This window comes from Bombus huntii, chromosome 13 (genome assembly GCF_024542735.1).
Source record: "Bombus huntii isolate Logan2020A chromosome 13, iyBomHunt1.1, whole genome shotgun sequence".
NCBI lineage: Eukaryota > Metazoa > Arthropoda > Insecta > Hymenoptera > Apidae > Bombus > Bombus huntii.
In genome coordinates, this window is record NC_066250.1 from 5,149,469 (window position 1) to 5,170,023 (window position 20,555).

General features: G+C 37.2%; 1 protein-coding gene across 9 annotated transcripts in view; it reads left to right on the plus strand.

Annotated features, from left to right (window-relative positions):
- LOC126872262 (5-hydroxytryptamine receptor-like) overlaps positions 1 to 20,525 on the plus strand; it is a 158,351-nt gene extending 137,826 nt beyond the window's left edge. For 8 of the 9 annotated variants that reach the window (XM_050631976.1, XM_050631977.1, XM_050631981.1 and 5 more), the window contains 4 exons: positions 13,634 to 13,777; positions 14,911 to 15,066; positions 15,873 to 16,033; positions 17,130 to 20,525. In XM_050631976.1, coding sequence (XP_050487933.1) covers positions 13,634 to 13,777; positions 14,911 to 15,066; positions 15,873 to 16,033; positions 17,130 to 17,616 — 948 coding nt within the window. In that variant the 3' untranslated portion in view covers positions 17,617 to 20,525. The remainder of the gene's footprint in view (positions 1 to 13,633; positions 13,778 to 14,910; positions 15,067 to 15,872; positions 16,034 to 17,129) is intronic. The other variant, XM_050631985.1, reaches the window with a different exon arrangement.
- The last annotated feature ends 30 nt before the right edge of the window (positions 20,526 to 20,555 follow it).

Sequence of the window (20,555 nt, forward strand, 5' to 3'; positions counted from 1 at the left end):
ATGGAAAGAGAATGGCCGACTTGGAGCAAGAAAAGCAAGCGAACGTTCCACGTGTGCGAAAAGCTTTCAAAGGATCCGACGCTTATCCGTGAATCCAGCTGGAAGCCATAGAAGGATGCAATTGAAATTGAAGGTCCTATGCAGTCTTCGAAGGTTTCGATACAGACGCACGTAAAACTTTTACATTCGAATCAAGGACGCTCTGACTAAGGGAATGCGGATCATATGGGCTGGCAGCTAAGGAAATGCGGATTTTGTCGATACCGACTAATCCGCATTCCTTAGTTGCGAAACCATTCAAATGTACATAAAATACATAAAGACGTACGAAGATACATAAAGATTCGTAATACTCGTTGAGCATTTGCTAGCATTTCATCCCCCGCATTCTACCCGAAATTTCTTCTTTTGTCTTGTGTCACATATTACTCTCGATATAATCGGCTGACGAATTCTTCGAAGAAAAGATCGCAAACGATCCGACTCTGAGTTGAATGAAACACTGTAGCTTAAAGAATAGCGAAAAATAGTAGATTGTAGATAATATTTAATATAAATGTCATGAAAGCTGTCTTGAACAAATAATAACAAGTGTTAAAAATGATAGATAATAATAGATCATAATGGGATATAATGAATAAATGGCTGCTGGAATATCTTTTTCATCAAGTGTTTTGCAGTTTCAATGTACATCTTCGTTTCGTATTTTATAATTATATTCATGACAGTCGTGTCTCATTATAACGCTAATAAAATTTCAGTACATTTCTCATAACTAAATGGCAAACTTTTATGGGAAATTCAAAGCTAGAAAAATGCACAGAATGCAAATAATATGGAAAAATCTATAAAATATGGAAAACGTAGCTGCCGTTCATAATATTTCACTGATAAGTAAAAATTTTGTATCTCGGTTCCACATTTTTGATTCTTTCATGAAATTTTGCATAAATATCTGTCTACTTATAACGCATGATATATTGACAACAGATTTTTATAAATAGCCAAATATTGCCAAGCATCGTACTTTCGAACTATTACCACGCTATCGTTTTATTATTAATGCTGACGCATATTTTCGAAAATCGAACGATGCCAGTAAAAAAGTAGACACGCGTGACTTATCGTTCCTCCTTTTCGTTCTGCCCGATTTCCTTTTTACGCGGAGTAAGCAAGCGAGAGGTGAATGCGCGAATTCTTATAAATAGTCGTGGAAACCCGATTTATTTTTCTCCTCCGAACACGACAAAGCACCGTGGCCTCTCCTTACTTATTTTTCAACCAAGCCACCCTTTATCTACCCGTCTTGACGTTTCTATTCTCGATGCATCCTTCGTCCCATCCCGGAACGTCTGCTTATTGAAAGGTTCTCGTACCGATTGCATGACATCCTTCCGCTTCGTCGCGTGTCATATTTCTTTTCTGCATGCAACTGGAAGACACGCTTGACCGTTCGCCGCTTCTCCTGGAAAATTGCTCGTTTCTATAAAATCGTTTGTCTGGATGCAACGAACCGAGCTTCGATAGGCGGGCCATGGCTGGAACGTGACTGAAATTTTTGTAAAAGTTTCTTCGAGAAGATTGACCTCTTTTTCTGCCCTGAAATTGATCTTCAAATTGAATGGAAGATGAAACTGAGGTGGTGTCTGCATCAAAATTGACATCGAGAAAGATCTGCCAGAATTTCAAAAAGTTATTTCATTAATTTGGAAACCTGCAATCGACATTTCAATCTTTTTCATTACGTTTTCTTGGAATTATGGGAATTTCAAGATACCGGTCGGTGTATACGTATGTCGAAGTTGTACGTGAAACGTTAAATGCATTTTCGTCGGTACCATATTCTACGGATTGATTGCTGATTTCCTAACAATTGCAACAATGAAACACGAAACGTTTTAAATATTATCTCGAGTAAAGATTACATTGTGTTTTCCTGATATATAACTAAACACACGTGGCAAGTTTTCAGCCCCCTACGCTATAATAATCCAATAATTTTTCCTCCTAAGGACGACACCTGTAAATAGAACTACCCTTGAAAGAATTTCAAGAAGGTTTCGAAAATCCAAGATCGTCTTTCACCCAATTTAATATCGCTCAGAATCGTGTCAGTTGTTACGTGCGTTTAAAGAACTTCTTCGTCGGAAAAATTCGATTCGAACGTTTCTCGAATTTCGCGAAGCGTAGTTGATACCCGTGTCCTCTTGGTAAAATTGTTAGGAAAGCTTAATCGTCGAATTGAATCGTTCTTCGGAACTTTATTTCGACCAAAAACTGACTTTCTGAGCCGTCGATTCCATCCGGATGGATTGATCCAATTTTTAAGTTATCTCGCGATTGCGTGCGATAGACGAGGAACTTTCATTGGCAGTCAGCCTCGGGGCGGAAGTAGAAGATTATTGATCGAAGTTGAACGAAGAAATGTGCTCCAGAGGGGCTGGTTCATCGGCTGATTGCACGCATGTACAAAGTATTGCGGGGAGGAAAGGGGCAAAAGGGCGAAAGAAGCTCGCGATAAAATAAAGCTTAAGTAGTATTTAGCGCGACATCCTGCGTTTATTCAATAACTGCCGGTCTCTTGATACTTAGCACTTAAAACAATTACGGGAGGAGCGACACCCTAAAGCTTTACTGAGTCTGAGAAAATTATTTACTCGTTGATAATTTAATCGTATTCTAAATTGAGCGCATTGTAAACAAGCTGTAAGAGCGATAAAGGGGTGCGAAAGGGCAAGTCAGGGGTTGAATCAGACGCTTTAATCTCTCTTGCATGTCATTTTGACGAACGATAAAAAAAGCACTACGTGTATATTTGAAATTATTATTTTATCGTCCTTTGCTTCGCTCGAAAGTGAGGAAAATTAAGAACTTGGACTTCCACGATAGAATTATCAGCGGAGTCTATGGATGTTGGATTTTTCAGGAGAAGAAAAATAATCATTTTATTTATCTCTGTGGGGCGTGAAAGAATTTCGCCGTTTCAAAGGTTGCGTTCAACGGTTTTGTTAAACGTGTCCTAAATGCGACTGCATTCTGCTACTTCCGGTTTTCTTCACTCGAAAGAATCGCCCGATGCGCATGGTAAAAAGGACGCAGTTTCTTTCTATAGCGTCCTCCGTATCTCGGGATGCCTGTGTACCGTTCGTTATTGTTCAGCCGTTCCATTTCTGCTGATCTCGGCCCCGAATATATATGTATACACACCCCTATTCCGTCTCTCTCCACTGCATCGCATTTTTCTCAATTATTTTCTTCTCGTTTTCAAAACGTTTTGCGACCGTTTGAGAACGTATTGTAAAACAAACGTCGTTGAATTTTTTCGCCCAGGAATTAACATTTTTATTTGATAAAAATAAAATGATCAATTACTCTTTTTTTCTGGGACTGATATAGCGATTTACAAAGATATTTCGACAGTTATTATAGAAAACTTTTATCAATATATTGTACATGTTGTATAAAGAATTTTGAAATTTTATCAGCACCGCATCGAAACACGGCCGTTCCAACTACTAGGTTGTCCGAAAAGTTTCTTTCGTTCTATGAGGAAATAATAGACGCACAACGTTTTTTATTTTATATTATTTTGTGACATTTCACAGACTTGGTTTCACGTTTGTATGAAAGTGCACTGTTGTAAAAAACACAAATTTGAAAGTAATCTGATTATGCGTACAGAAGTTACGAAATTTTTACTGTAATCCTGTATTTGAAAAAAGATTGATATACGCCACGAATAGTTCAATTAAATAAATAGAAAGTCGCACTAATTATTTCGGTTCGTTAACCTAATGGATAATTGATTGTTTAAATATTTTTGTGATCTCTGGAAAATGTATGTTTGCACTAAATATCTCGTGGTTTCGAAATTTTTAAATTATTCTATGACACGCATAACAATATATATCTATAATAGGTTTCTACAAATGTTCGAGTATATTCGTGAGCATTTGTAGATTCTCCAGAAGCGTCGATAGATTTTCTAGAACAAATTGTTCAGCAGAAGAGGAAGAGAAAAATGTGGAAAGGCGAAGCGCGATAGGAGTCACTGGCAAAGACAAAAGTCGATTGGCTTTCGGAGCTAGATTCCAATACCATGAATGGACTTTTAAGCAGGCGTGCGTCACTCTTTCCTATATATCTTCTCCTCTCTTATCAGTCGAGCTCTTCCTTCCTTCCAATCTTTTGCCCCTTGTCTTGGGGATTCTTTGAACCGACCTCGCTCTGATTTCACGCGAAATTCGCCAGAATAACAGAAAAAACGCTAATTACTGCAAGGAAGCCTTTCGTTCGAAGTTTGATTGTTAAGGCTTCCTGAAAATTTGTAGTGCGGGGTATTTTAGCAATAAGCAAAACTTATTTGTTAACGTCAAATGTGTTTTTTCAAACGTTCATAAAAATTCTTAAAACTTCATCAATTCATTAACTTTCTAAAAGATTTGTATCCTCGCGTCTAATAAATTATCTTTATTCTCAATTATGTCGTATTAAAGTTCTTCCATTTAATCATGAACTGACACAAAAGTCAGGAAATCGAAAAAAATATATTATCAAGTTTCTCTCCCGATCTTCATATTAAAAATCCAACAATTGAAAGTACAAAGTTTAAGAGTTGCTCAAAGTAGAAAAATCCAGGAAGTCTAAATAGTTGAAAATGCCCGCGTAATTGTCAACATCAGCTAAATATTCGGCAGTTTCCTTGACTATGAAATGCATGCGTCCAAACCAAATAAATATTCAACTCTTAAAACCAGTTCAGAAGACTAAAATATTCTCGTGCGTATCATAAACTTTAAAATGTTTTATTCCAAAGATTCCACCTTTCAAAACAATTTTCTAAATAATACTCGTATTTTTTGGAAATTTAATGACTCTCTGTCAGACAGTCTGTAACAACGTCTTTACGGCCGACAGCTAGGGAAAGGGGATGCTGGTTAGTAAAAATAGAAAGTGAAGACTCTCGACAAAGGATGGAGATTTTTTGCAAGGTGTGTAGCTGAATTTTTCAAGGAGCGAAGCAAAGGACGATATTCCGTCGAGTGGTTCTTCAGGGACGTGGAAAAATGTTCTCACATGAATTGTATCCTTTGTGAAGTGTCATTAATTTCCCACCCTGGTCATCTCCCTTGGTAACTTTCAGTTCTATACCCTGCCTCATTTAACCGGCAGTTCTCGATTCAACGAGCCTGGCCTGATTTCGTTTATCCGAGATAACCGAGGTCCCCGAATGTAAGTGGAAATTGAGTTCGCCTGAGTCATTTCACGTAATACTTAAGGCCTTATTTCGATGTCGTTTTCCTCGTCTACATTTAGGTTCCGTCCCTTCAGGGTTCCATATTAATTATTCGGCTGAGCTTGTTTAGGGGCCGTACAAAGGGCCGTAGAGACGAATTTAATACAGGTTTTGTGATTTATTGTTCTCGTAATTGATTAGGGTTCAGGATATACGGTTTCCTTTACAACATACTCTTGGGTTTCATGGACAGTGATGAACATTACAAAGGAGTTGAAAGTCTTTAGCTTGTTAATCGAGGATGAGAAGTTGCCAATCTCCTGGATCTAATAGTTCCTTTATTGAGAAACATTACAAGCGAACTGGAAGTCTTTAACTTGTTAATTGAGAAAGAGAAATTGACAGTCTCTTGGGCGTAATAATTTCTTTAATTGAGAATTATCTATAGTTTTTATCCTTATTAAAAGTAGATTAAACCAACTACAAATGTATTTCGCAAGAACTAAAATCGACATAAATAAAACTCGTTGCTCTCTGTTAAATTTCAATTTCGTGATCGTAGAAACCTAAGTTATAACTCGATTGTCAGGTGCAATATATTTAGGAATAGTAATCGATTTAATACATTGAAACATAGATTTAAAAAATGACGACTACGAACGTGACTTTTTAAAATTTATCTGAAGGATTATGCGTGAAAATATGTGAGTCATCTATTCTTTGAAATATTCAATAGGTACATATACTATGCAAATATCTGTATAATGAAGTTGAAAAATTTATAAACAAGCGACGTCGATGAATACTGAATCGCACTCGTTCGACTCCGTTTATCTATTAACGATAAGCATTCGACTGACAATCGTTTCACTGTAAGACAATATTCCTCGAATTGGTTCGACTAACAATAGGAAGTTTTCCAAGTGATATATACTAGTGAGTTTACCAGGTGATATATAATATAAGGATTGACGTCAAGGAAGTTTGACACTTCGCTCATTAAATGTTCCATCTGCAACTCGTATTTTGAGCACTGCATTTCGAACCAGGCGTTATGACAGTTTTGGCACTTGTTGCTCGGAATTGGGGGCATTAATTTCGCTGGATCTCGATTGGAATCGATTTGTCTTCGAGTTACTGCGGCGTCGACCGATTTAGAAAGATCGAACAAATACCTGCCAACGCTGCTTTCAATCAAATTCGGTCTGATCTCGTGTAATTTATTGAGAATTCAGTTACATCTTGCGCAAATTTAATAATCAAAATATTTCATTCACAAACTACTAAGCCGATTATTTCCAACTTTTTTATTTCATTATGTATTTTGTTGTTATATTTTCTCAGACTATTTGCTTTCTACAAATTTGTGCGCCTCTAAGCTTCACGTAGACGCATAAATAAGACATACAGAATACATAATGTAAAGATACATAGAACATACAGGAAAATATGTATAAATATATATAGAATATAAATGTGTAAGTAGAGAGAAATGCCTACAGAGCACAGTACTATTTTATTGTAACTTATACATTAATAAAATTCTTCCAGCCAAAATATTCTCAAAATTCCTAAAAGTAATAGTTGCGCCACAGATGTTTACCTTCAAAAATTTTTTATCTCAACGACGTAATAAAATTCCACTTTCAGCAAAAAGTTTCTAACCGCCACTGCACTTAGTTAACCCTTTAACAGTACAATAATATATCAAGAAATTCAGAATGAACAATTTAAAAAATAATTATATACAAAGCTTCTTATCCTCAAAATTCCTTGTATTTCAGTATCGAACATAAGAAATAAATCCCTTCAACTTTTTATAGTAAAAAATTATCAATAATTATCTTACATATAATAACATTTAAGATATCAAATTTATAATACTCTATTTGACGATTTGCGCGAGTCTCTTTCGTGCCACACACTCAGAGAGTCAAAGTACTCCATATTTAATACGATTATAATATATAAACGATCACTTCTCGCAATATAATTTGTAATCGTTATAATTATCCACAAAGGTAAAAATTTATTACGGTGAATTATTAATACTACCAGAAATTTAATCACACGACGCATTAATCTTCATTTGGAATGTCTGAAAAGTTGCACCAAAACTGGTTAATTATTAAAAAGCAATCAGAGTAGGCCAAAAATCAATATCGTATTCATACCCACTGACCAAACCGTTTCTGCTTTAGAATTTACAGCATCATACAGTATATCGTGTAACACATTCAGGCATCGACCTATGGCAAATATCGAGAGACCCCGAAATCCACGTGACAGTTGATAATTAGAGAAACGTACATAGTCGCGATCTCTCGAAGCAGAAAAAATTTCGAAAATATCAGAGGCATGGGCGGTCTGCTGGAATACTGATACCGATGTATCGATCCTAATCTCCTTACGAATATGTTGCGCACTGACACGAGCAGATGATTTACGAGACCGGTGCGTTGTGGCAGCCGAGCCAGAGTTTCTATTGTATGCGAACAAACGCTTTCCAACCCATCTACCGATGCCCAGTCTCGTGATATTCAGATAGTTGTTGTTCAACACATCGGCGAACAACGTTGCGATTACGTTCACGGGTGTGCCGATCGTCTTGCTTCTCCGTGTAATGGATCACGGACGAGAAGAAAAAAAAAAAAGAAGAAAGAAAGAAAACATGCACATCCTGAAAATTAAATTCTGTTTCCAGAGAAAATATCTTCCATCGATGCGGTACGATACGACTCCTCCAGACTTTTACCTTTCCACATACTTGACAAATTTTACTTGTCGACGATTGAATTCGTCGCCTTTCTGCGTTCTTTTTTAACGTGTACATATACGGTAAGGCAAGGTTGTTTCAACTATCTAAACTTTGATGTGTCAAAACCACAAAAACAACTTCGTGTAGATTAACTTCGTGTTGTTGTGTATTATAAGACGCTGTTAGTTTTTAATACACTAACGAAAGAGTAAGAAAACATCGTGTACTTTAGATATAGCAAGAGAAAATATCGGAAACGAGGAAATGATTTGAATATCGCAGAGAACAACGATCGTCGATGATTGTCGATATAAGTAGATGATATATTTCACTCTATGTATCGCGTTATCGATATCGAGTTTAAACATAGATCGCATGAAAATTGTTGGTAACCAAATTTGACAGATAACAAAGCACATTACTTATCTGGCCTCGAGTATCCTTCTCGATAAAACAGCCATGTCTCACTGCAATTTATTTTTAAGTTCATTCGGTTAATCACACAAGACCAAATAGTTAAGAGGCTTTTATCGATCGATAAGCAGGTTGCGTAATCGAACAACAATTGTAAACATGTTCCGCGGCGGTTTAAGGCGGAAACAAATTGAATGGAAATTAGAGAGCGGTGGCCTCGTTTCGTTACGTAAATACTCGAATAGAGGAACAAAGGAGGATGAAAAAAATGTCGACTTTATCAAACCAAGGAAGCTGTCTTCTGCAACTTTGACAGAAGCGGAAGAAGCTTTATTTAGAAACACGCTCGGTAAGCGACACCGAACGCTCTTCAGGGATTCGAAAAATGGGACAACGTATTAAATCAATCGTCGCTCCTATTTTACCACTCGCATCAGCTTTGTTTTTCTTTCCACCTTCTCGTGATTTAGGATTTCTGTGCACGAACGCCTTTGAATAGAAGACTCGCACTCCGGTTTGCTTTCATATCGGACACAATCGCCATTTTTATTACTTTAGAAAATTATTAATAAATAGTGATAAATTATTAATAGTTTATTAAACATCATGATAATGAACGACGCTGAATATAAAGACCATGGACGAGGGTCATCCGATATTTGTAATTAACGAGCCACGCATATTTATCGAATCAATTTTCGATACATTCGCGCTCGAAGAACAACAAAACTGCATCGATACGAGAGAATTTTGATCGACATGGAGTACGATAGTTTCGTTCAATTAACTTTCTACACGTAGGTTTTGATATGTACATTTCCTGCTAGGAGAAGATTAGAAAAATTGTTTCAAAAATATAGCACGAAAAAATGTACTCCTTTCTTCTTCCTATTAAGATAAGCTTCCTCCTACGTACGAGTTAACGCGCGTACTTTCATTAACATTTAATTAACTGCGTGATTCTTTTAATATGGAAAGTTTCACGAGGGGAAAAAGCTAGAATGGAGGAAGGTTGAGACGACAAATTTTTATTCGTTCTCGTTTATGCGAGGTATAAGAGAGATACACAAGGGAAGGCAAAGAAAGGATCCTCGCTCTTTTCTAACGCAAAGGGTCCTTCATAAAGTACGCTGCTTTTCCTTTTATTTACCTCCTATTCTTTGTTCTCTGCGTCGGCAAAACTCATAACTTCGAGAACTATACATTCAAGCATACGTGTCTTCTAGTAGGAAGAAGCAATTCTCCGAGCACATGTTACGAGCTTACACGAAACATCAGAGAAATGAGCGATCGCTACTAACAACAGCAACATTATGAGTAAATTTTTGCAACTCGCCAGACTTTCAGTACACGTACAGAGTTACTGTCGTCTCATTCCTGAATCAACAAGTAAATATAACTCATAAAACTGCTACATCAATCAACGTGAATAAACAATAAACAAAATTAATCAACTCACTTTATGCAGAGTACATGTAGTAAATTCCAAACCAATTTAGAATCTTCGTTCCACTGCTAACAAACTTGTCGTAAGCAAACTTTCCACAGAAATTAACATATTTATCATAAAATTCATGCAGAAAGTCGATTGAGCCGAATTGAAATTAGCAAAACTTTGAACCGCTGTAACTTTGAAGATAGTAACTTCTGATCAATGAGTGAACGATTAACAGAAGCGTGGAAGCTTCACCTTTAAAATCCTTTCTCATTTATCACGATACAACTTCCGGTTCCGGAGATATCACCGTGTAAAGACGATGGTAATTTTCAGCCGTTTATTGTCTCTGTCCTTGTCGCCTGCTCGCGCTTTTCTCTCGCGACTCGTCACTGTCTTATCATAAGCTCGCGTCAGACGGGCTGGTCAGCGATAGACGCTAACTGGACGGTTTCTTCTACTGTTCCTGGGAACAATATAGGGCGATAGCAAGGTCGTCCGACGTCCTTGCATTATCTTAAGGGACATAAGGACACTATGAACGCTTATATCTCGAAAACCGTTTGAGATATCGGGATGAAACAAAAACGGGATTAAAAGGCATGCGTTTCTCCATCTACTGAGTAGATTTTAGTAACAAAATGTTGACTTTCTGTGGACAATTTTTATAGTCAAAGTTGGTCTTTCCGTGACTATGAGGATTTGTATCAATTTACTGTGATCATTTGACCTGTGCGTGGATAATAAAAATGGTTCTAGTTGTTCGGCAAGCGTATAAATGAGTTAGAGTACTAATATTTAGAAGTTTTGCATGAATTTGGAGTATCAGTAAAAATATCCGAAGAATGGGGATCAGGAAAGGTATAGTAAGTAAACAAATTTTTGAATAGAAATGTAGGAATAGGAAATATGAAATAGGATAGAAATGTGGAAGTGTAGAAATATACAGGGTGGTTGGTAACTGGTGGTACAAGCGGAAAGGGCGTGATTGTACGTGAAAAAAGAAGTCGAAAATATAGAATAAAAAAATTTTTTTTTAAATTCTTTTTTTAATTTTTTTTTTTAATTTTTCCATCGAGACAACGATCTACAGAGAGATCTGTTATAACGTACCGCACGCGTACCGAGCGAAAATTCAAAGTCGATTTTCTCAAAAACAAAGCCTCGAACGAAAAATTTTTATTCCATATTTTCGACTTCTTTTTTCGCGTGGAATCACCCCCTTTCCGCTTGTACCGTCAGTTACCGACCACCCTCTAGAACTAATGTAAAGAATCTGAAGAATGTAAATCGTTTCCGGTTACCAGGTTGCTCGCACTAGATTTATCAAACCGCACGATAACTGAAATGCATTTAATCTCATTGTTTCACATTTACGGTATCAGCAACAATAAACGCATGAATCGCGTGGGCCGTTTTTATCGAAAGCGCCGTGACTACACCACTGTAGGTCGTATTTTATGTCGGCCTCTCTGTTGGTTATGTGTTAATGATTGCTTTTAAACATTCAAGATAAACACGTTGCGCCAATCTCGCGAATATACACATATAACTGTCTGAATGTTTTATTTAGCGTATTGGGTTAGAAACCACGTTCATGGAACGTACATGTACCATTAAAGCTGGTATTTTTGCAATGGTGCTCTTCCCCGTATTTTTTCCCCCCGCTGTTCTTTATTTTCTTTTTCTCGCCGAATGGGATACGAAGAAAAACGGACACGCGTGCAATTTTTTGCACTTTTATACAACGCGGAAGGCGAATAGCGGGTATAACGAAATTGAGGGAAAGTTTTCAAGTTTGTAACGAGACGCGTGTTATTTAGTATCGACAGTTTCAGTGTTTGCGCGTGTGGCAAATTGGAAATGAGCGTTCAACGTAGTTCGCGCTTGTCACCGATAAAAGCGGCAGAATTTTCATGTCCATGAAGTACCATTGAAGACTACGATAGCTGCTTCTACGCGGAGTTTTCCCGGTAGTTGCTGAGAATTTCTGCAGCCGAGGGTCCACCACTGCAGTAATTTTCATTATGTCGCCTGTTATTACTGTAGTTTCGCGTCGCAGCAAACTGATATTACAATTTCAAGCCGTCGAGATCCTTCTCTGTTTTTGTTAGACATATTTTCTCCTATAAGAGACGTTGTAATTAGACTCCTCCGTCAAATGCAACGAAATGATGCTCCGGCAAAACTGGAATGACATTCCGTTAATGACTTTACGTTCGTTTTGAATATTATTCGAGAAACAGGCTAATGCACACGGAGGCAGCTAGCAGATGATTAGCTAGGTGGGACGTAGCGAAAGAGAAGAGATTCCGTCTCGGTAATAAAAGCGAAAAATCAATTCCTCGCGCATCTACCTAGGAAACAAATAGAAATTTTATCTACGGTCGCAGACTTTGAACAACCACATGGAAAATGGTAAAGAATCTACGTTTTAATAATCCTGAAGTGAAGAAGATATACTTGTTAGCATATCCTTTAACTTCCATGTACATTTTTATCGTTTGCCGAATATTAATATTAGAAAATATTTTATGACTGGGACGAGAACGTTACATATCGTTATTGTGCGAGTAATTGAATAAATTGTTTGAAAATTTTCTTCCTTCTGTCATTAAAAAAATAACACTTTAATATAACAGATTTTCATTTCAGTTCCATTTCTTCAGTCGCTCTGATAAATGTACCTATGAATTTGCAATACGCTAACTGTTCTCAGTCTTCCTAACAATTAATTAAAGAACAAAGTGAGTATTTCATGTCGCTAGCACCTTCTCCATTCATAACTTCTACAGCTGCGCTTCTTGAAACTTTTCCATTCGTGACCCCTGTTTCGGCCCTGAAAATTTTACGCAACTCTAATTTATCGGTTATGTACATAAAACCGTACATAAAATAAATACAAATAAAACATTAATGGATAATAAGCGATAGAAGTTGGATTTTAAATAATTCATTGTTACATTTATAATTCGATCACTTATTGCTGCTGATTAGGATAAAATTAAATTTTTATATATTAATATTTAATATTTATTTTTATTTATTTATATTGACGAGACAAATGTGCTTGTTTATTCTTGTATAAAGAATTAAATCCAAACTAAATATTTCACATGTCACAGCATCTACGATATTTTTCATAGTTAATCGATATTTCGAGTTTACTGTACGTATTTATACGTACATTTCATTAATTTTTGCCTGTTTGTTTCGAAATAAGATTAATTTATACAAATTTCTCGTTCACACTAATTCAATCTCGATGTGTATAGGCAATAGATGTCTATAAAAAGTTAGAAGCGTGTTTAAGACCATTTTAAAAACTGCTGGGAATTCTGTGCTACTTCTGAATTAAAATCCATATAAACGATTTCTTCAAAAGCTGGTGTTTTATACTTGTCGCTGGTGTCGATTAATAACTCGATAAATTTTCCTGAATCCTTTAACGGTAGATAGTTGACATTTTGCATAGCGATTGTAAAAAATTTAAGAAACTCTAATCTAGAGGGTGAGACAAATTGTTATCCATTCGTTTCCTATTATGTATATCGTAAGAACACGAATCTCCATAAACGCGTACAGTCTACATATGATAATGAATCTACTTATCCTTCAAACAACACAGCTTGAATAAGACATAATACGTATGGTACGATATCGATGACACGTGACAATGAACTTGTTCAGGCCAACCCTTAAGATTCTCATTCACGTGGTGATCGATCGAACGACATCACGACGACACATCGACGTATACCCCTTTAACAGATAATTCTGTTTATTGCAGATAAACGCGGGATGGTCGTTGGGACCTGGGCTTTGCGACATGTGGACCAGCAGCGACGTCCTCTGCTGCACTGCCTCGATATTGCATCTGGTGGCTATCGCGGTCGACAGATATTGGGCAGTCACCGATCTCAATTATATACAGGTTAATTAACACTGTCGCGGTCTGCAGGTAGTTCGTGAGACTAGAACGGTAACGAATGACGAACTTACGTCACGATCGCGTGGACCCCGGAGGGATGACAGTATCGAGAAGGAGATTAGGATATGCTGGGACGTGGAAACGCTCGTGTATATTGATCGTAGAATGCGACTCGATAATCGAGCTCGGTGTCCTGCTTCCCTTTGTACGACCAGAGATCATTAAAACGGAGGATGTAATTAGTAGGATTATTGCATGTACGCTCATAGAATGTTCAGTCTGTTTTTACACGAAAACATTGCATTGTTTCATGCGCCGTATCGTGAAATAACTCGTGATTTCTTTTATAGTAAAATTTCCGGAGAAATTGGAAATTTGAGTCGTTATACCCGACTAACGTCCAGTTAGATGTGGAACCGCAATTTTCAAACAATTAAGAATTTTTTATATTTAATCAAAACCAACCAACGAATTTTTCCTTACATTGTCTATTAGATTGAATATATTTTTTGCATTTTTTAACGTGCCGCAGAATCTTTTTTAATTAATCTGTGTATAATTTATCTTAATTTCAATCGTTTTGGTAACGTACAGTTTGAATTTTAATTAGTTTATCCGTGCCATAAGATGATAATCGTCGGTATAGCGCGCGATAAAACAACCTTACGTAGGTTATCCACGCGTTATTATCCGAGGGTTAAATTTCTACATGGAAATTCTGTTTGAGAATCGACAAGTATATCGAAATTTCCTACTCGTATCTAGTAATCAATCCACCGTCCTATCCCTAACAGTCAATAGCTAATCGAATCTGAATCCCACGATATCCCATCGCATGTTGGAGATAGTTGCTGCTATGGAATCCGAGATTTATGATCGCGTGATACTGTTGCAATCGACTAAGCTGATTATCTCGAACCAATGAGGTGAAAACGTTTCAGGCCACTTTGAAAACGGTTTTACTATTTTAATCCTGCAAATATCATCGATATGCAGCCTTCTTTGGCCTCGATCTGAATATTAATTTCGAACGGGTCATTATAAAAATATTTTGAAGAGAAAAGGGAATCCTCGAGTTACGAGGACTCGTCAATTCTCGAGTGTGATAGCCGGTGAAAGAATTTCTTTACTTTCAGGCAAGGAATCCACGACGGATCGGTATGTTGATCGTCGCCGTCTGGTTGGTGTCCTTAGGAATCTCGTTGGCGCCTCAACTTGGCTGGAAGGATCCTGATTATTTGGACCGTATAGCGGATGGGACGTGTCTCGTGTCGCAGGACCCTGCATACCAGGTACCTGCCCCTTGATAAATCAGAATCTTCCTCGAGTTATTTCGAAATTACATCTCTACACCTTTATTAATCCGTTATAAATCGAATCTGGTGACAGCGGTCTACAAATTAATTTTTTTTCGTCGCGTATAAGGTTCAATTGTCTTTGTGCTGAATACAGAAATAAAAATCACACACGAAACATACGACAAGTGTATCTTTGTTGATTTTCTGACGTTTATATCATTTGCTAGGTAAACAGGAGTATAATATGAAATGCTGGAAGAAGGACTATTTGCCAGATAGTCGAAGAATATGATAGATACGATGTTTATTTAGAAAACAAATGAAAAGTTTATTTTGTAGGGAGCGAAATATTTTTGAAAATATGTTGGAAATATCGAGGAAATATCGAGCAAGGCGACAGAAACACATATTATATACAAGGATCAAATGAAAAGAAAGTTTCGATATAGAATTGGTTGGCAACATATTGAATTCTAAAATTACTCTTCCATAAATAATAAAAACTCTGCGTGATTGAAAAAAATCTGATCACAGATTGGAATTCAGCGAAAAAAAAATACACGAAGACCAATGCAAATATTCACTGTGACAAACACCAGTGTTTGTTAACCGGAGTAATCTTCCTGTGAAATTGAAATTCATTCAATTGAAACTCGTTACGTAACGATATTACTCGCCCGTTATTGCATAACGATATCATTTCTTCTTTTTTTTTTTTTTTAGGAACGTATGACTTTTCCTATATATATAAGAAATACTTACTATTCGATTGTGTGAAATTTTCTTAAATATATTTGCAGATTTTTGCCACGTGCACCACTTTCTACCTGCCGCTGCTCGTTATTCTATTCCTGTACTGGAGGATATTTCAGGCGGCACGAAAGCGAATCAGAAAGAGACCAGGAACTATCGTGCAACCACCTCGTGAAAGAAGAGGCATCCTTAGACTCGTCACAAGAAGGTTCCGCTTCTCCCCCACGAATCTGAATAGATACACGGTTGCGAGGCTCGTTAGCGGCGTGCCTTAACTATCCTTCCCCATTCGTGATTTTCACGAGGCCGGTTTCTTGCGCGCCACAGACTAATTACGTTGCTGAATCGCTGAGAATACTTATACGTAACAGCTTGTTAACGTTACGTTGCATTACGTGGCATTTCTAGCAGAAATCTTGTTAAACGTACGCTGTTGCTCATAAATGTGTGGACGCTTTGGTCTATTTGCATAAAAAATACTTGAACGTGATAGCAAAACGTACGAATTAATGGAAAACTTAGGATTCCAGGGAAACATTTACTATCTTCTTGGAGAATCGATAAATTCATTGAACTACTAAGATATCAAACTGATAAATTCCATTTTCTGGATATTGTCTAATTTTAGTAATGGAACAAAGTGAATGGGGTGGGATTTTTCAGAAACCAAACGACTAATCTCGAAATGTGTCCATACATCGCACGAAATACAAATTCATTGAAAGACTTATCGATATTTCTATTAAAATTAAATATATAATTTATCGAAGCATCATTGGTTTTTTAAATATTACTGCCAGGATTATAGTCTATCAATTTGAACGAATCTTATGCATTTTATGTAAGTATAGTTTGACAACCAAATGAATCGACAACTCTTTAAAAACAACAAAATTGCTCCATAACGTTTGACACTTGCAAATACCAATCCTTTTATTGCGCGTTAATATTTAGCATCATTATTTAACTATATTTTATACTTTGCGACAGCTCCAATAGAGGATGAAATCCTACCAAATTCAAATAATCCACATGATTTACAAATGTCTATCGCAAATAACCAAATGTCCACATACTTTTAGGCAAACATAGAATATTTCTGTCGAGCCAATACTGCAGAATCGATATTAATTCTCATTCGATTAACACAGGCGTATTGCTAATTTTCTAATGAAATTTACGTTCTATGAAACACAACGAAACATCCCTGTACTTTTGTATGACAGTATAAAATATCTCTATCCACCTAAGGAAATCAAAAATAATTTTAATCGCAGCTTGATTAAAACTGACGTACATTTCAGACCGAGGGAGGAGTCAACAGCGTTCACCATAACAAGATCCACGCCGGACCATTCGTCGATCTCGCCGGAGAAGTCGTCGTCGTACAACGGCGCGAACGCGACGCAGTCGACCACCGTCACACCGTCAACAGTGTCAACGACAACGACTACCACGACGACTACCGTCACGAATCCTTCTAGCAGCCATTCGACCTCCTCGAGCAAGAAAACACGCGAGACGATCGAGTCGAAACGCGAGAGGAAAGCTGCGAAAACGCTTGCGATAATCACCGGGGCGTTCGTCGCGTGTTGGTTGCCTTTCTTCTTGGTCGCGTTGCTTCGTGCCACGTGCGAGGCCTGCGAGCCACCGGAGCTAATAGCGAGCGTCTTCCTGTGGCTGGGCTACTTCAACAGCACCCTGAACCCTGTGATATACACGGTATTTTCACCAGAGTTCAGGCAAGCCTTCAAGAGGATACTTTGCGGTGGTTCCAGGATAATTCGCTGACAGTGGATTTAAATTCGATGAAAAATGGAACGCGACAAGAGAATGAGCAGTGAGTGAAATTGAACAGATGCATGGATGAATGACGAACGATCATCTTGTACATAAAACAGTTATTATTAATTCCTTCCTCTCCTTTGGAATAGTTCAAATGCTACGTTCAAATGCCGTATCGTACTTAGGCAAACCTTAGAGATACCGTAGAAATTTGTCCCCTGAAAGATTTCGTTCGAACGACGAGTTTATCGGCCATTTGGATGCTGATCGAGGCTAACACTTTCGCTGCTATTGACGTATATTGTGTGCCGATTTAATTATCTAAGGATTAGCGATCTCGTCGACGCACACGGTACGTTGCTCTGATTATTTCACAGTAGGAGGCTCTACTGGCGCAATTGTTGAGCTTTCGCGTGTTATAGAATGACCTAAAAAGACTAGAAGAAAGCGTGGAATAAAGAAATAATTGTTACTCAAGATAAAGACGCTTTCGATGAAGAAAAATTTGCAAATCCAGAAATGGACAAGTAATATTTAAATACATAGCAGCGAATGTGTTCAAAATTTACACGTAGTCGACGTTGCCCGGAAGAGTTTCCCGTGCAACGACGCGATTTTTAGAAATTAAAAGACATTTTGCGTGGCCGATTCGACGGCTGTTTCCATCGAAACGACTGTTTCTAATATAACGCTGCATCTTACGCGAAGAATCCCGTCTTTGAAATAGCTCTGTATTCCTCGGATATATCTAACAATAAAATAAAGATACTTTATCTACTAACATTTAATTAACGACTGGAAGGACCGCCAAAATACTTTCGAACAGAATGGGGCGGATCAAAAGCGGAGATACGAGAGAGCGATTGAAATCTCGGATTGGTGGATTACCAGTGACCCAGTTGACGCCTTTACGATAGTTCCGGTCGATTATTTCAAGATTTCAATGAAGGGAACGTCGTTTGAATAGAATTGTCTAGTAACTTATGCTTTACGATTAACGTACGATGAAACAGGAAAATTTCATTCGATTTACTGTAATTCCTAGATCCACAGAAATTGCTGGTGATTTAATTAGACGATACGTCAACGATCTATTATGTGATCGATATATTATGTAAATTAGAACTATCGTATATTTACCGAGGCACGTCGAGAGGAAAGGTAATTAAAATCGATTAATTTCTCCTGATTGCTCGAATCGTTCGAAATATTGGCGTCACGAATAACGTATACGCAACAACTATCGCGTACATATGTATAAACGTTCATTTTTTTCGTTGCTGCTCACAAAATCGTTCTGAGATCGTCTTAAAAAAAAACAAAAAAAAAAATAATATCGATTAAAGATAACATAGAGTTAGGCCATCGACGATGAAAATAGATCGTCGATTTCTCTTCATCAAAAAAGAAAAAAGAAGTAAAAAAAAAAATGGTATCGTAGTTTCCACTGATGTTCCATTGAATTCGTGAATCGGAACGACGCGTTAACGTCGTCCTGTTGTAAATACTATGGCGTTTCTATAGCAAATAATCTTCCTTCCCTAAGGTATTTAAATGAATCGGTGATAAAGAAAAAGGCGGCCAGGTCGATCAGCTTGCGCCAGCTAGTTCGCATCGTTGTTCTCGAATAGCAGGTGATCGAAATTTTGCGCTTCCGTGTCGCGTTCGATTGCTCACGATTTCGATTTGGCGCGGGACACGTCGGAAGAGACCGCCTTCCACGCTCTGTTAATGTTCCACGATCGTGCATACACATCTGAATCGTGTTTTCTTCGAAGAAGGGAACACTTTTTATAAGCTGGTTGATTTAAAAAAAATGTTTTATCGAATAATTGGTTCCTTCCTTTTTTCCAATTTCTTTGATATCTCAGTCGTGATTTTTAATAATTCACTGCAGCTTTAGCTTTAATCAAATCTTTTATTAAATGCCTCTTCCTTTCCTTCTGGATATTTTCATTAATATTTCGATCGATCGCGCTCTTTGTGTAATTCTTTGCACCTTTAATTCTATCCTTAATATGTTTAAACGTTTATATGATTTTCCAATGAATAAGTTTCTTTCTGAATATTTGCGTTAATATTAAATTATAACATATATTCGTCTCGTTTCCTCCATATGGTGATATAATAAAAACTAGACGAATCAATGTTTCATTTGATTTTACATTTTTTTTTTTTTTTTTTTTTGTAATTCCCTGTCCTTTCAGTCTTTTATCGTAATTTTATAGCACAACTATTTACCGAACACTTTTTCCTTTTCCTCTGAATATTAATTATATTTCAATCGACTCTGCATCTGTTTATTTTAATTCCATGCACTCTTTGCTTTTCCCTCCCATTTCAACGACGTAATTATTCTACTTATTTTTACATCATTTTTCTTTTATCAAGTTTCCAAAATCTTATATCCAGACACGTAAAGCGACAAGCTACGTGCTCGTAAATCGTCAGAAGATTGTATCAACGATCGTCCAATAACGCCTTACTATGTACGAATGCATACTCTATCTACTAGCGAGTTATCGTCGTTATATCAGCGTTCGGAGGTAGACCCTTCGAACTCTGTAGAGCAATGCGAAGATCGAAATAAAATAAGAAACAGCGAGATGAACGAAGAAAACGTATACTAAGCGACTGTAGTACAGAAATGTGTACTATTTGTCCAGCGATTTAATTAGCTTAAGATTGCGCCCTTTTTCGATGATGCAATATTAAAATAAACGAGGTCGAGGAGAAGTCCCATGGTGTTCGAATGTGGCGTAAAAACGTAGGAAACATAAATACGTTTTAAAAAAGAGAGGCGAGGAAACACGAGACGAGAAACGAAAAAAATACCAGAACGTTTACAACGATGCTTCGTATGTATATTATTTCTTTGCAATCACTGATGTAAATAAATGCAACAGTTTGAAAAACCGTTGGCTAAATCGTTCGGCTGACGTCAA